Here is a 15,825-nt window from a genome sequence, read left to right on the forward strand (position 1 = left end):
TTTCAGCAGTCTTCACAGCATCTTCACCAGGAGTAGATTCCATCTCAAGAAAGCACTTTCTTTGTTCATCGATAAGACTCCTTTTCTGTTATAATTTGATCATGAGATTGCAGCAATTCAGTCACATCTTCATGCCCCACTTCTAATTCCAGGTCTCTTGCTCTCTCCACCACATCTGCAGCTACTTCCTGCACTGAAGTCTTGAGCCCCTCAAAGTTATCCACGAGGGTTGGAATCACCTTCTTCCAAACTCCCGTTAATTTTTACTCAGTAAGTTGCCACAAACCTTCAATTTGTTTTTAAAAAATGGCAATATCTGTGAAGCACAGTAACACAAGGTATGCCTGTATTAACATCTTGCACCGGTGTGGTGCATTTGTTACAACTGATGAGCTAGTATCAGTCCATTATTATTCACTGAAGTCCACAGTTTACATCAGGGTTCACTCTTTGTGTTGTACATTCAGTGGATTGTGACAAATGCATAATGTCAGGTGTCTGGCATTACAGTGTCACAGAATAGTCTCACCACTTAGACACATCTCATGCTCCCCCCGTTCATCCCTCCTCTCCGCCTTCTGCACTCTTGGTGACCGCTGATGTTTTTACTGTCTCTAGTGTTGTGTTCTCCAGGATGTCTTAGAGTTGAACTCATCTGTAGCCTTTTCAGATTGGCTTCTTTCACTTAGCAAAATGCACCTAAGGTTCCTCCATGCTTTTTTGTGACTTAATAGCTCATTTATTTTCATCACTGAATAATATTCCATTGTATAGATGTTTGTTTATTGAAGGACATTTTGGTTGCTTCCTGTTTTCAGCAATTACGAAAAATCTGCTGTAAACATCAGTTTTCAACTCACTTGGGTAAAATATCTAGGAGTAGGACTGTTAGATCATTTGGTAAGAGTATGTTTAGCTTTTAAGAAATTGCCAAACTGTCTTCCAAAGTACCGTTTTGCTGTACCATTTTGTATTACCACCAAGCTATGAATAAGCTATTCCTTCACAAACCTGCAAGCGTTTGGTGGCATCAGTGTTTTGGAGTTTGTCTATTCAAACAGGTGTGTAGAGTTATCTCTTTATTGGATGCTAATACTTTTACTTTGGTTTTTGGTAATTTAATAAGTAAAATATTGTCATGATTACTCTTTCTTGTTCTTTAATTACTGATGAGAATGCACCTTTTTTATTAGTGTTTTTTGCTTTTGAACTCATATTGTATGTAGCCTTATTTGTCCAGTGGGAATTTGATATTGTTCCTAGAGGCTTATATGTGCATGTATTGTTTTTACCCAATTTTTAAAGTTGTGGCAAAATATGCATACCATAGAATTAACCATCTTAACCATTTTAAGTGTACAGTTTAGTTGCATGTATTTTTAGTGTCATGTCTTATGTTTTATTTCTTCAATATTTTCTCCTAATTTTTTAAAAACTAACTCTTCTTTGGACTTGATTTTCCTTTGCTTCTCTTTTGCCTTCTCTTCCTTGTTAGAATCTGGGTATTGTTCCATTTTAATGAACTAATGAAGTAAATTTAACCTTTCTGTCACTGGGTAATGTTTCTAATCTATGATGATCCAGTCTCTCCTGATCTTGATGGAATGTTTCATTTTCTTATTTTTTTAAGATTTTATTTATTTTATTTTTAGAGAGAGGGGAAGGGAGGGAGAAAGAGAGGGAGTGAAACATCTATGTGAGAGAGAAACATCTATCGGTTGCCTCTTGTATGCACCCCGACCTTGGATCCGACCTGCAGCCAAGTCGTGTGCCCCAACCCATGGGAATCAAACAAGCAACCTTTCGCTTTGAGGGAAAACGCACAACCAACTGAGCCACACTGGTCAAGGTGAATGTTTCATTTTCAAATAGCCCTTAAGCCCCCAGGCTGAATTCCAGAAACAGTCAGGTATAACTTCATCATATTTGTATTGATTGGCTTGTTGGTGTAAAAGCAAATCCTTAGGATAACCCTTTCAAAATGCCTTTATTTTGGACTTTTCTTTTTGTAGACAAAGGGTGGTTTTGAAACTCAGCCATGATTGGGTGTTTATAAACTAAGGTGTTAAAATTCGCTTAAACATATGGCTGAGAATTAGATTTTTAAGTTACCTGTTTTAGTTTAAGTGCATTCTGTTCTGCAGTAAAGGGGTCTGCATTTTCACTGCTGTTTTGAAATTGAAAATAATCCACTTTGCCTAATTACTTCTAACTTTCTATGACTAATTCAAATCTATAAAACTGTAGTAGCCAAGTAGGAACCATACTAAAAAGTGACTTGAGCTTTTAACATCAGTGGGCCTTTGGAAAGATATGCTTAGCTGATGTTTTAAATGCATGCGTTATGTTAATGCAAGTTTCTGTTGATTTCCTGTTTTCCCTTTAGTGTTTGTGAACCCACATAACCAAGCCTGTTTCACTAGGGTTTTGTATGTGCAATGAAGTCTTTTTCTGTAGTAAAAACACAGAATAATTTTATGACAGCTCTTCCAAACCTGGCTCTAATTTGCCACTTGACTCTCTCAGCCTTTATTCCTCTCAACCTAATGCCACTTTGTCCGTCCTCTCTGAGTTTTCTGTATTCCCAAATGAGGAATTTTCTGAGTGAAAATGGTCATTTTTCCCCCTAAGTTGAACATTCTTCTCTTTCCAAGCAAGTTTTTTTATTTCTTTTTTGGCTTCGACATACAGTTGCCCTCCAGGCTGACTGAGACAGAGTACAGAAAGCCTGTTCTGAATGCCCAGGGGGCTCTGGTCGGCAGAAAGGATGCAAGAGTGAGCAGGTGCCGGTAGTGGAGGAGAAGCCCAGTCTGTGTGTGGGTCGGGTCGGGTCTGCATTGCGGGGTGGAGGCCGAGGGGAGCGACACAAGTACACGGCTGCTCTTCGGTTTCCCGCTTTGAGGTGGCAACTGAAGCATGCCTTGTTTCGTAGAGAGACCTAAAGATTTAAAGTGTCTAAAAAGTTTTTCTAAGTGTTATTTCTCTGCAATAATTATTTTGAGAAAGGTTTTTATATTGAGAAACCTTTTATACAGTGTGAGGCAAAAGTTGGTTTACATAATCAACAAAGCAAACAAGTGAGCAAAATAGAACCAGAGACCTGGAAACAAAGAACAAACTGACAGTGACCAGAGGGGAGGGGGGAAGAGATAGCAGGGGAAAGAAGGGGAAGGGTCACGTCAAGGGGCATGTGTAAGAACCCATGGACAAAGACGGGTTGGGGGGTGAGGGTTGAAAGTGGAAGGTGGGGAGTGGGTAGGGCAGGGGAGAGTAATGGGGAGAATGGGGCCAATTGTAATTGAACAATAAAAACACATTTTTAAAAGAGTAGGTGTACAGTTTGTATAGAAATTAATAAATAATAATATAAGAATAAACTCCATATTTTGTGTATGTACAACTGTAAACCTACTTTTTCCCCACCCTGTATTATGAAGTCATAGGGCTATTTCCTGCATCAGAGCCAACAATGGGTTAAATTCATTTAAAAATTCAACAAACAGCCCTGGCTGGTATGGCTCAGTGGATTGAGTGCTGACCTGCAAACCAAAGGGTTGCCGGTTCAATTCCCAGTCAGGGCACACGCTTGGGTTGTGGGCCAGGTGCCCAGTCAGGGTACATGCCTGGATTGCATGAGAGGCAACCACACGTTGATATTTCTCTCCCTCTCTTTCTCCCACCCTTCCCCTCTCTCTAAAAATAAATAAATACAATCTTTTTAAAAAATGTAACAAACAGAAACTGGACTTACTACTACTTCTGTCAGAGTCAGAGTGCCCCCTTTTCATCCCTACCTTTTGTCATGCCTCTTACCTCCCCCACTTCCTGCACCCCCTGCCCCAGTCTATCTCTTCCCTATGCCCAGCTCAGGTCACTGGGGAGCTGGTACACCTAGCCCCTCCACAGAGAAAACAGCAGCTGCCCTGCTCCCCCTTTCACCCTTTCTTAGAGAGCCACGGGAGTTAGGAACCTAAAATGTCAAGTACAGGCGGGAGCTGCACAGACACAGCCATCTTGAGGCAGTGACGTGCCTCTCAGAAGCTGTCAGCTTCACTGCTGTTAGTGTAGTACCGACCCTGGAGGGTTCAGAGAAAGTTGTTTGATGAAAGAAAGGGAGAACAGCAATCATACTCGCACGTGCCTCACAGCCATGCAGCACCTCTCACCACCCTCAGGCAGGCCCCATTGGAAGGCAGCTTCGGACATTGGGAGAGGTTAGAGAGCAAAAGTGGACTGTTTGAAAAGTGTATATTATGAGGCTTAAGGAGGAAAATTGAGTATTTAGCCTGCATGCAAGGACATATGAAAGATTGGACATGTCTTTGCTTCGAGTCTAAGAAGAGCTGTTTTGGGAGATGTGGCTATCAGCTCTTCCCTCTTCCCATTGTGCTCAGGTCAAGAAGAACTGGGTTTAAGTTGCAGTGGGTGAGATGAAGGTTTACCAACCAATATTTGAGTGTTCTGGTTGCTAACATTGTATCACAGTGGATTAGCAGAAGGAAGAAATACACCAGATACTTAGAGGTATGGAGCCAGCCTACCTGGCTTTGCATCCTAGCTTCAGCACTTGCTGTGCAACCTTGGACAAATTACTCCACCTCTAAGCCTCAGTTGCCTCATCTGTAAAATGGGGATAATGTATCTACATCTTCGTAAGATTATTTTCAAGATGAAAAGAGTTGATGTAGGTAAAGGGCTTTGAACAGTGGCTGATACATATTAAGGGCTATATATGTGATAAATGTAAGTAGCATGAGCAGTGGAAAGGATTTTAGAGTCATCTGGACCAGCATCATTTTACAGATGAGGCGGCTGTCCTGAGAGGTAGGATCAAGATTAGAAGCCATTCTGCAGAGTAGTCCAGGGCTGTTGCCACTACTCTTGGCTACATTTCAGAAATACCCATTGTTTCAAAAGCATTTCCCTTTAGGCTCTTTTCCACCCCCTCCTCCTTGGAGCCCATATTTCTAGAGTACTTCCTATATACCGTTTAGCACTTTGCTGAATGCTGACATACATGACATCATTTAATCCTTACAGCGACTTGTGGAGATTTCACTGTTCTTTTATTAGAAGGCCATCTGAGGCTCAGAGAGGTTCAGTTACTTGCCCAAGGATACACAGCTCCAAAGAGGTAGAGCCTGGATCGGAATCCAGGCTGTCTCACTTTAGAGCTGGTGTTCTTAACCACACCACAGATTTTCCTCAGAAAGTCCCAACAGAGTCCAGGTGAGCTAAATTAAACCACCGTTGCCGCAGCATCCAAGGCACCCAGCCAGAAACATTTGGAGCCATTTTGTAATCCCTTTCAACATAGGTCTCTCACATGTTTCCTTATTTCTGGCACAATGCCATTACACAAAAATAGGTTACCAGAACAACTTCTCTCCCTGATAAAGAGAACGAAAGCTAAGGGTCATGGGGCAGACCAAGAGGCCAGCACCTGAGCTTCCTGAGATCGGGACCACGGGAGAGTTACCAGAGCCCTGGGCCAGGGTGGGGTTACCGCGTGGGTCCCAGCAAACCAGGGAAGATCGGTCAGATGTCAGAGTTCACACTGAGACAAGCGGTTCTTTACCTTTAATCTCTTTAAGAGTCTGCTGACAGTGTGGACTCCCCCTCTTCAGAAAAATGCTGAAGCTCATGCACTGTTTTTAGGTGTCTTCAGGGTCCATAAACCCTCAACTCAAAATCTCTTTACGAGGGAGCAAAGTAGAGTACTTAAGAGCCAGATGGCCTGAATTCAAATCCTCCTCTCCCACTTATTAGCTGTGTGACCTTGAACAAGTTACTTATATCTTGGGCTTTAATTTCCTCCATTGTAAAGTGAGGGTAATAATAGGGTCATTGTGAGGAGTTACATGTAAAATGCCTACTACGTAGTTAGCTCTGCAGCAGTGTTGACTGTTGATAGTAGTAGTATTGCTATCCCTGGAGCTTAGCCCATTTAGTAAATGTTCATGGACAGTGGAGATGCCAAGTCTAGGGAAGAGCATCTCAACCAGTCTGCCACAAATGGGCTATAGTTGTGTAAGAAATTGATCCGCTCAGTCCTTGGGGCTGCCCAAGCCCCAGCTAGTATTGCTTCTGGCTGCAGGCAGCGACATCCACAATGACATGCAAATATCCTCTCTGGGAGCAGACACAAAAACGGTGATTGATTGGGAAGATCAACTGGCAGGTAGTGAGGGTCTAGTAGCCAGTCTAGATTATGAGCCCAGGGGCATTCTTTGAATGGGTGGCAAAGAAAACCTTAACCATTGAACCCAGAGCAGAGGGCTCCACAAGTATGAGCTCTCCAGTTCCAGTAGGCTCCACGCCACGACAGATGCAGAGGAAGTCCTGCCAGCTGGACGCTCCAGAGTTTCCTGCAAGGATTTGTGGAGAGCCCACAGCGAGCCAGAAACCAGGCTGCAGTCCAAAGCCCTGTGTGGGCAACATGTGCTACAGAGGCAGTGACGAGCACTGATGTCGGTGACTAGGAGTGTGAGTGCTAGGAGGACGTAGTGCCCAGGGCTGCCGGGGCTTGTAAGGGGCCCCGCCTTGCCTGCAACATGGATTCTAAGGGCAGGAGGAAGCCATGGAAGACTTTTTATCAAGAAAGTGGATTTAGGGTTATACTTTTTATTTCTAAGTCATCCTGACAAAATAAATAGGAGACAGGCAAGAGTTTATTTGAAGACATACATTAGGAAACTCATGCAAGTAGTCAAGAGGTAAGAGGTGATAATCTCCTGAAGAAGGTACCTAGACTTTCTTTTTTAACTGCAGTATAATTGACATACAATGTTACACATTAGTTTCAAGTGTACAACAGTAATGCTCTAATATTTGTATATATTGCAAAACGGTCACCCACAGTTTAATTAACATCTGTCACTATACATAGTTACAGAATTAAGATTCACCATCTTAGCAACCTTCAAATATTCAGTGTAGTAGTGTTAACTGTTGCCATTCTGTCCATTACATCCCCAAAGCTTGTTTATTTTGTAACTGGAATTTGTACCTTTCAACTCCCTTTACCTATTTTGCCCTCACCCAGCCCCTGTCCTCTGTAATTCACCAGTCTACTCTCTGTATCTAGGAGCTTGATTTTGTTTTATTTTTTTTTGGCAGGGGGGTAGATTCTACATGTGAGATCATACAGTATTTGTCTTCCTCCGTCTGACTTATTTCACTGAGCATTGTTTTTTATAGCTGAGTAATGTCCCATTGTATATATACACACCACGCTTTCTTTACCCACTCATCCATTGGTAGACACTCAGGCTGTGTCCGTGTCTCGGCCGTTGTGAATAACGCTGCAGTGAACGTGAGGGAGCATGTGTCCTTTCAAGTGAGCGTTTTCATCTTCTGTGGTTAAATACCCAGAAGTGGAATTGCTGGATCATATGGTAGGGTTTTTTTTTTTTGTTTTTTTTTTTTTTGAGGAACCTCCTCCACACTATTTTTTATAACGGTTGCACCAGTTTATGTTCCCACCAACAGTGCACAAGGGCTGCCTTTCCTCCACATGCTTGCCAACACTTACTTTTTGTCTTTTTGATAACAGCCATTCTAGCAGGTATGTGGTGGTACCTCATGGTGGTTTTGACTTGCATTTCCTTGCTGATTAGGGATGCTGAGCATCTGTTCATGTACCTGTTGGCCATCTGAATATCTCCTTTGGAAAATACCTGTACAGATCCTCTGCCTGTTTTTAATAATATTTTTTGGTTTCTTACTATTGAGTTGTATGAGTTCTTTATGCTTTTTAGTGTAACATAGTCCCACTTGCTTATTTTTGCTTTTGGTGTCAAATTTTTAAAAAATCATTGCCAAGACTGATGTGAAGGAGTTTACTGCTTATGTTTTGTTCTAGGAGTTTAGTGGTTTCAGGTCTTACAGTCAAGTCTTTATTTTGAGTTAATATTTGCATAAGCTGTTATATAGTGGTGTACCTAGACTTTTGAGGGAAGAGGAAGAATCAGGGATGACCCCACCAATTCTGAGTAGCTGGAGATGCCATCCCCAAGACAGAGGACACTAGATGTGGAACAGTTCTTGGGGGGAGGGGTGGTGAGTTCTGTTGGGGACTCACTGCACTTGTGATGCGGGTGGGTGTTCACTGCGGAGGGTGCGTGAATGGATCTGAGCGCAGGAGAGGTGTCAAATGGACAGAGTGCGGGTGGCTGGCTGGCTGGCTGCCTTCAACAGGGCTCCCTTCTAAGGAGAGGGAGTTTAAAAGTGGGTTTTGATCAGTGAAATCTTAATTTACAACCAGTTTGGCTGGCATGCTTCTCTTTTATACCCAAATTTTAGAATTCTTAAATGGCATATATTTTGAACCCACTTCGTAAAAACCAACATAGTTCTCTACTTCGAAGAATTTGTCTCTTTTTCTTCTTGACTGCCCTCATTCACTTTTCTGCTGTGCCTCCTTGTGGCATTAGGAACCTGTGCAACTCATAATGTGAAACTGTCTGTTCCCTCAGATTTGTGACCTAGAAGGAAATCCCTGACCTCAGCTGCGGCTCTCGGGGCTGACCAGAAGCCAACTTCATGTCTGAGTGCACGAGCAGCAGTTTGCCATGGAGAGCCTGGGGCTGCAGACGGTCACCCTTAGCGATGGGACAACGGCCTATGTCCAGCAAGCTGTCAAAGGTGAGTATTTCTGAGGACCTCAGGATCCCTGCTCTTTCCCTCAGCTCCTGGAGAGGAGTGTCCCCTCCCAACACTGTCACCCCAACCCTAGCCTCCCACCGCTTGCCAAAATTTGTTCTGCATGAGAATCTCTTGAGGTAATTGATTAAAAAGGGAACTCTTTAAAATAAAATGCCATCTAGGCAACTGGAAAATCAGACCAGGTCAGCTGTTGGAGCCAAGACCTTTGAAAAGCAGAATTCCTTGCATGTAGTGTATAGTTCACAAATATTTCTGGAATAGATGAGCACAGTGCTGGTTATGACTTCCTGCTTTTCAAACAGCCCTGTCCAGTTTCTTGGTGCTTTCAAGCAAATTTTCTTTTAAATCTTCACCTGAAGATACATTAGTGATTTTAGAGAGAGAGGAAGGAAAGAGAGAGAGAAACATCACTGTGAGAAACATTGATCAGCTGCGCTTGTACGCGCCCTGACCAGACATCAGATCTGCGGCCTTTTGGTGTACGGGACAATGCTCCAACCAACCAGGCCACCTGGCTAGGGCTCAAGCAAGTGTAGTAAGCACTCAAAACTATCTACTGAACATCCACCATGTACAAGATACTCTTCTAGGTTCAGAGGGGACACCCAAGAATAGATCTCATGTCATGGGCCCCACTAAAGTTGCCAGAAATAAAAACACATGGCACACAGTTAAATTTGAATTTCAGATAAACAGAGAATAATTTTTTAGTATAAGTATGTCCCAAATACTGCATGGGATAGACATGGGTAAACTTGGGATTAAGTGCTAAAAACCACTAAAATAATGACATTTAGGTACTAAAACAAAATTCATTGTATGCCTGAAATTCGGATTCTCTAGGATCTTAAGAGATCAAGGTGAGGGTGGCATTAGAACAGAGGGCTGTTGAAGGGCCGGGCCGTCGGGCCAGGGACACTCACCTCCACCGCAGCCTCCTTCCTCGCCCGCACCCTCAGGCACGCCACACGGCATGCCTGTCCCCCTTGGAGAGCACTGGGCAGACACCGCCTCGTTCCCGCTCTGTCTTTGTCTTTTCCGGGCTCTGTGAGCTTTGCCGTCCTCACGACTGCACTGTCATTGCAGCGTTGCCCTCCTCATTTCAACACAGCGTTAAAAAGTATTTCGGTTCTCAAGTTTTCGGGTAATTTGTCGGTTTTATTTTAAATTGCTTCTTGGTGATGACAAGGAGACCTCTTAGTCTCATCAGTAAGCTCTTGTCATATGATAGTGAGGGGTGCCTTCTAGGAAGGTTTCTTATCAAGATCTATGATGTGTGAGTCTGGCTGGCTTAGTTTTCTTGAAAATGGAACTTCTCTAGAATACTTTTTTTTTTAAAGATTTCATTTTTTTAAGATTTGTTTACTTATTTTTTAGAGAGGGAAGGGAGGGAGGGAGAGAGAGAGAGAGAGAGAGAGAGAGAGAGAGAGAGAAACATCAATGTGCGGTTGCTGGGGGCCGTGGCCTGCAACCCAGGTATGTACCCTGGCTGGGAATCGAACCTGCGATACTTTGGTTTGCAGCCCGTGCTCAATCCACTGAGCTACACCAGCCAGGGCTTCTAAAATACTTTTGAAGCCCGAAACCCTCTGTTTGCGGACTTGCCGTCACAGGTGTTGCCCCGCAGCTGCGGTCTTGGTGGGGTGGAAGAACGTAGGAACTGTGTGCCCTGGGCTGTTTACTCCACGGACCCAATTATTTCCCATGCCTCAGTCTTCTGCTATGGATTAATGGTTGAAAAATAAGTAAAAGGCAAGTGGCCACACCTGGCCTGAGGAAGCCACACTCTTTTCTAATGTCTTTGCTTCTTGTGTCTGGGTCTGTTTGCCACTCTCACGTCCCCTTTATACCCTTCTGTCATCACTCTTCCTGGCTCTGTTCTCTGCCGCCTCTAAGACGCTGCAGTGTGTGCTTACACGCGTGCACACACATTCACACACCACAGATTTCTCACCGCAGGTAGAGCTGGCCTTCCGGATGCAGAACTCCACTGTCTCAGAAGGCACCTCTCTCTCTGGTGAGCTCCCCTGAAGCGCTTGCCTGGGCGCTTTCATCTCTGTCAGCAGGCAGCTGTGTCTGGGCCCCTCAACGAGCAGGAAGCCCTAAAACTTGATGAGATTTACCTGAAATTAGGGTAAGCATAAAGCATGTCATTCAGACTTGACACTTCTGAGCGTGGAAGAATGTGCCATGGATAAGTGCACCGGAGCCCTGACTGGTGTGGCTCGGTTGGTTGGGCGCTGTCCCACAAAGCAAAGGGTTGCCGGTTCGGTCCCTGGTCCAGGCGTGTACGAGCAGCCAATGGATGTTTCTCTCACTCGTCCATGTTTCTCTCCCTCTCTTTCTCCCTCCCTTCCCCTCTCTCTAAAAATAAATAAATAAAAGATTTTTAAAGTAATAAATCGATAAATGCACTGGGCTGTTCCAACTGAGAGGAATGTACGGTCACCTCTCTAATGGGACATCAGGGCCACATTGGCCAGTTGTTCTCCCCACCCCCTTTCCCCTTCTGAAAGTTAGAAGAAACTGTCAGTTAAAATTTTTTCTCAGCCAGTATTATACATTTCAAAATATATTTTAAATTAAAATGTAAAGTACATAGGTTAAATGTGTATTAGTAAAACATATACAGTGTGTTCAGTATAGATTCACTTATAGATCAAGGATTGTACTAGAAATACAGAAGTGTAAATAAAACATTGATAGCACTACATTTAAAATTGTTTTTCTCATCTCCTTTTTAAAAGATTTTATTTATTTACTTACTTACTTATTTACAGAGTGAGGGGCAGGGGAGGGAGAAAGAGAAGGAGAGAAACATCAGTGTGAGAGAGACATGCGGCCGCTCACACATACCCAGACTAGGGGACCAAACCCGCAACCCAGGCACATGCCCTGACTGGGAATCCAGTGGGCAACCTTTTGTTTTGTGGGATGACACCCAACCAACTGAGCCACACTGACCAGGGCTCAAATAACTCCTCTTAACATTTCATTTTCTGCCTTTAAGCAATGCCCACTCTGCTAGCAGAAGCTCTGCTGACGTCCTCAGAACCCCCAGCACTGGCGCCCCTGCCAGGACAGACAGACAGAGGGTTAAAATGCAGGGTGGCCTACTGCTCGCTGGTGGGAGGGAAGAGAGGGGGGTATCTCTCGCCTCTCCTAGTTCTTACCTTTGTTTCCACTCTCCTTCAGCTGGGTTGTAGAACTGTTAACTACTGACCCACGAAGACCCAGTTTGGGAACAAGTTGGAAATTCCTCTGAGGCAGAGACGTCAGCAGAGAGCTGGGCCGGAATTGCCTGGTCCTTTACCCACATCATAAGAGCTCAGCTTCCTAAACCTGAAACTTGTAAGGAGAGGAATGAACAGAACAGTTGTTACAGACTCTTCAGTGTCCCTGCTTCTCTGCCTCACTTCCTTCCCCTGTGCCCTCCTCTCATACTCACTGGACACAGAAATCTAAGAGCCTTCTGTTCTGAGAAGGGCTTTCCAGTAAAGGAAGGGTAATATCTTAGGAACTCTGGAGTCTTATTGATTTTTTGTAGTGCTTATTTGGTTACCATGAGTCAATTTTTCATTGGAAAACTGAAATGAAAATATCAGATCAGCCCTGGCTGGTGTGGCTCAGTGGATTGAGTGCAGGCCTGTGAACCAAAGGGTTGCCAGCTAGATTCCCAGTCGAGGCACATGCCTGGGCTGCGGGCCAGGTCCCCAATGCGGGGTACTCGGGAGGCAACCACATATTGATGTTTCCCTCTCTTTCTCCTCCCCTTCCCCTCTCTCTTTATTTATATAAATAAATAAAATCTTTTTTTTTTTTTAAAGAAAATGTTAAATCAGTGAAGGAAACATTACCCACCAGTGGTAATGGAAGAAGACCTAGAAGTCACATTCACATTGCTCCCTATTACTTTATTTTCCATTTCTTCTAATAGGCAAATTAGGCTTATTGTAAGAAAAGCTAAGGCTTATTGAGAGCTGACTACATACTGGGCACTGTTCTGAGTGTTTGCTTTATATTCATTAACTCATTTAACTCTTATAGCAACCCAATGAAGAAGACACAATTTTTAATCATTTTAAGAAGAAGAAGCTGCCCTGGCTGGTGTAGCTCTAAAAAATAAATAAATAAAATCTTTAAAAAGAAGAAGAAGAAGAGGAAGGTGATGCACAGAGAGGGTAAACAAGCTGACTGTCCACAGGCACACACCTAGTAAGAGGTTAAGGTAAAGTTCAAACCCAGGAGGCCTGGACTGGTTCCAGAGCTCATTGCTTCTCACCAGAAAGCCGTGCTGCTTTAGCAGAGGTCTGTGTCTTGGTGCACAGCCACACTGGGGGTCCAGGACATGTGCTCTTATTTAGTTAGTTTGAGCTGTATCTGAATTTTGACCCACTGGGGCCTTTCTAGGTTCAGGGCATCCTTTGTTCTCCATTTAGTTCAGTCTCAGAAACTTACTATTAGGTTGTAAATTACATAGGTTAAATGTATATTAATAAAACATATGTAGTGTATTCAGTATAGATTCACTTTAAGATCAAGGATTAGATCAGTATTAGAACTGAGGCCCAGGCCTATGTATGCAGGCAGGGAGGTAGCCTGGAAAATGTCACCTGTGCTGAGGTACACAGCCATGACACCTGTGTCTCAGGCCACCACTAAAAATAGGCAGGTGTTTTCAGCCCCTGACTGGGCTGAGCCCACTTCTCTCCATTTTTACCTCCATAGGAGAGAAGCTGCTTGAAGGGCAAGTGATCCAGCTTGAGGACGGTACCACCGCATACATTCACCAAGTGACGGTGCAGAAAGGTGAGTGTCTAGGGCGCCCCAAGACACTCTTGCTCCATGGAGGGAGGCCCAGCAGCCCCCACTGAGGAGCCCCTCCCTGGCACTAAGCTCCAGAGAAAGGCAGTCATTGCTCTCGTTACAGAACCTCTTTCCTTTGAGGATGGACAACCCGTGCAGCTGGAAGATGGCAGCATGGCCTACATACATCACACACCCAAAGGTGGGGTCATAGTCAATCCTACCTACCTTCCCTTGTGGGTGTCACAGGAGCAACAGTTTCTGTCCCTGGGAGGCTGGGCCTTGGAGGTTGGTAGCGTGGGCCTTGAATGGCAGCTTTGGCTTCTGCACAAACCACAAAGTCTTAGGACTTTAAATAGGACCTAAGGATGTCATGCAAGACCAGGAACAAAAAACTTACATTTAAGAATAAAGCCTTTAAGGTACTGAAGAATAACAACTTATTCCTTTTACAAGTAGTTTCTTGAGTGACTATGTGCACGTGCCTGGTGGTGTGCTGGGTGTGGAATATACAGGAGAGAACAAAGTCCGACACAGCCCCTGCTCCCCTAGAGTCTAGGTGGGGAGCTGGAGGTGAAGCCCATCCTCACTGATGCACTGATCGTCACAAACAGGGATCCGTCTCAGGGAGGGTGTCTGGCTCTGAGAGCTGAAGACTGAAGTGGCCTTAGCTAGGGAGAGTTCAGCACTGCGAACAGAAGGAACACCATGCGTGGGTCCAGGGATGAGAGGAAAGAATGGCACATTCCAGAAACTGCTGGAAACTAGAGTACAGGGGGTGAGGGCAGGACAGGTAAGAAGAAGCCACATAGAGGGAGGGCCCAAAGCACTTGGGGCGTGAATATCTGGAGAAGGGTTTTGGTCGTTAGCCTCAGACCAATGAGAAGCAATCAGATTGTTTAGGCTTCAGGTCACATGATCACATTTGTGTCCTGCGAAGATCCCTCCAGATGCTGTGCTGCCTGGAGGGGAAGTAGAGGTGGTAAGGCACCACCAGTTGGGAGGTTCTCGAGGTCATCTAAGCCAAGGTGGTAATAATCCCCTCGGGCTCTTGAGAAGCTTGTGAGTCCCGGTGAGTGCTCCATAGCAGACCTCACCCTTAGGAGAGGCGGCCCCAGAAGGAGGTGACAGGCCAGGAAAAACCCAAGGCTGAAACCCTCCTTGGTGTATGTACCTCCCACTACCTGAAGCCAGGGTTGCCCGATCTCTTGCCCATGTGCAGCATTTTGGCTAACGGCATGTTTCTGCAGAGGGCTATGACCCCAGCACCCTGGAAGCCGTCCAGCTGGAGGATGGCTCCACTGCCTACATTCACCACCCCGCGGCTATGCCCTCCGACAGCACCATCCTTGCTGTGCAGACGGAGGTGGGCTTGGAGGACCTGGCTGCAGAGGATGATGAGGGCTTCAGCACAGACACAGTGGTGGCCCTGGAGCAGTATGCCAGCAAGGTGAGCTCACAGAGCCTGACACTACTGTCAGCTCTCCTGGCCCTGCCAGAACTGCCACCTCTTTAGAGGACAAGACTGCCCCATGCTTGGACATGGCCTGGGCTACTCTTTTTGCCACTGTACCCCAGCTCCCCAACTGGTCTCTCACATCCTCATCTAGGCGTGCATCCCAGCCTGGCCAGGGCTGCCAACAGCTGTTTGCACTCACCCTTGTTTATGCTGCCTCTGCAGAGGGAAGGCAGCTGTGAGAAGCAGTGACATCCGTCCAGTGGGAGTTTAGGGGTTCGGGCCTAGCTTCACTTTGGCTGTTGTAATAATCCTCTGTGCTGCCTGGAAAGCCCTACCAGTGACTTTTATTAGTTTTCCAGTCAACTGAGGTCAGCTGTTCTTGTATTTATTTCTTCTCTGTGACTCATTTAGTCGTTTGGGGAAATAACCTCAGTAGGCAGTGACAAGGGCAGATGCAACAGAGCAGCTGGGATTCTTGGAACACGAGGCCTGCACAGTAGCTCAGCGTCAAAGGAAAAGGGTCCTGGCTCTTCAAATGTCAGTCAGTCCCAGCTGCCTCTGCTGCAGCCGAGGTCCTCCGCACAGGGGAAGCACAGGGGAACCGGGCGCGGAGATCTGTGAGCTTTCCAAACCAGAGCGCTCCCTCCCTAGGGTGAACTACAAAGCCTCGGGGCAGGGGCTTTGTGCAAGGGCTTCCTGGAGTACCAGCTTTACCCAAAGATGGGATTGTTGTTTGGTTTTGTTTTTGTTTTTGTTTTAATAATAAAACTAGTGAGGCTGTATCATAGAGAAGAGGACATCCTTATGTCTTTTCAAAGGGAGGCACAAACCTGTACAGCAGGTCACTTTGGGCTACGCCCACTCGTACCCTTGTTCCCTGAGGTGTGTTTTAG

The 15,825-nt window shown here is 45.2% G+C and overlaps 1 protein-coding gene across 7 annotated transcripts in view; it reads left to right on the forward strand.

The window, feature by feature from the left end:
* ZNF76 (zinc finger protein 76) overlaps positions 1–15,825 on the forward strand; it is a 34,968-nt gene that overhangs the window by 12,272 nt on the left and 6,871 nt on the right. For 6 of the 7 annotated variants that reach the window (XM_028509211.2, XM_036023982.1, XM_036023984.1 and 3 more), the window contains exons 2-5: positions 8,478–8,646; positions 13,396–13,476; positions 13,598–13,675; positions 14,724–14,923. In XM_028509211.2, coding sequence (XP_028365012.1) covers positions 8,574–8,646; positions 13,396–13,476; positions 13,598–13,675; positions 14,724–14,923 — 432 coding nt within the window. In that variant the 5' untranslated portion in view covers positions 8,478–8,573. Of the gene's footprint in view, positions 1–155; positions 271–8,477; positions 8,647–13,395; positions 13,477–13,597; positions 13,676–14,723; positions 14,924–15,825 lie in introns of those variants that run through there. The other variant, XM_036023981.1, reaches the window with a different exon arrangement.

This window comes from Phyllostomus discolor, chromosome 4 (assembly GCF_004126475.2).
Source record: "Phyllostomus discolor isolate MPI-MPIP mPhyDis1 chromosome 4, mPhyDis1.pri.v3, whole genome shotgun sequence".
Lineage (NCBI taxonomy): Eukaryota > Metazoa > Chordata > Mammalia > Chiroptera > Phyllostomidae > Phyllostomus > Phyllostomus discolor.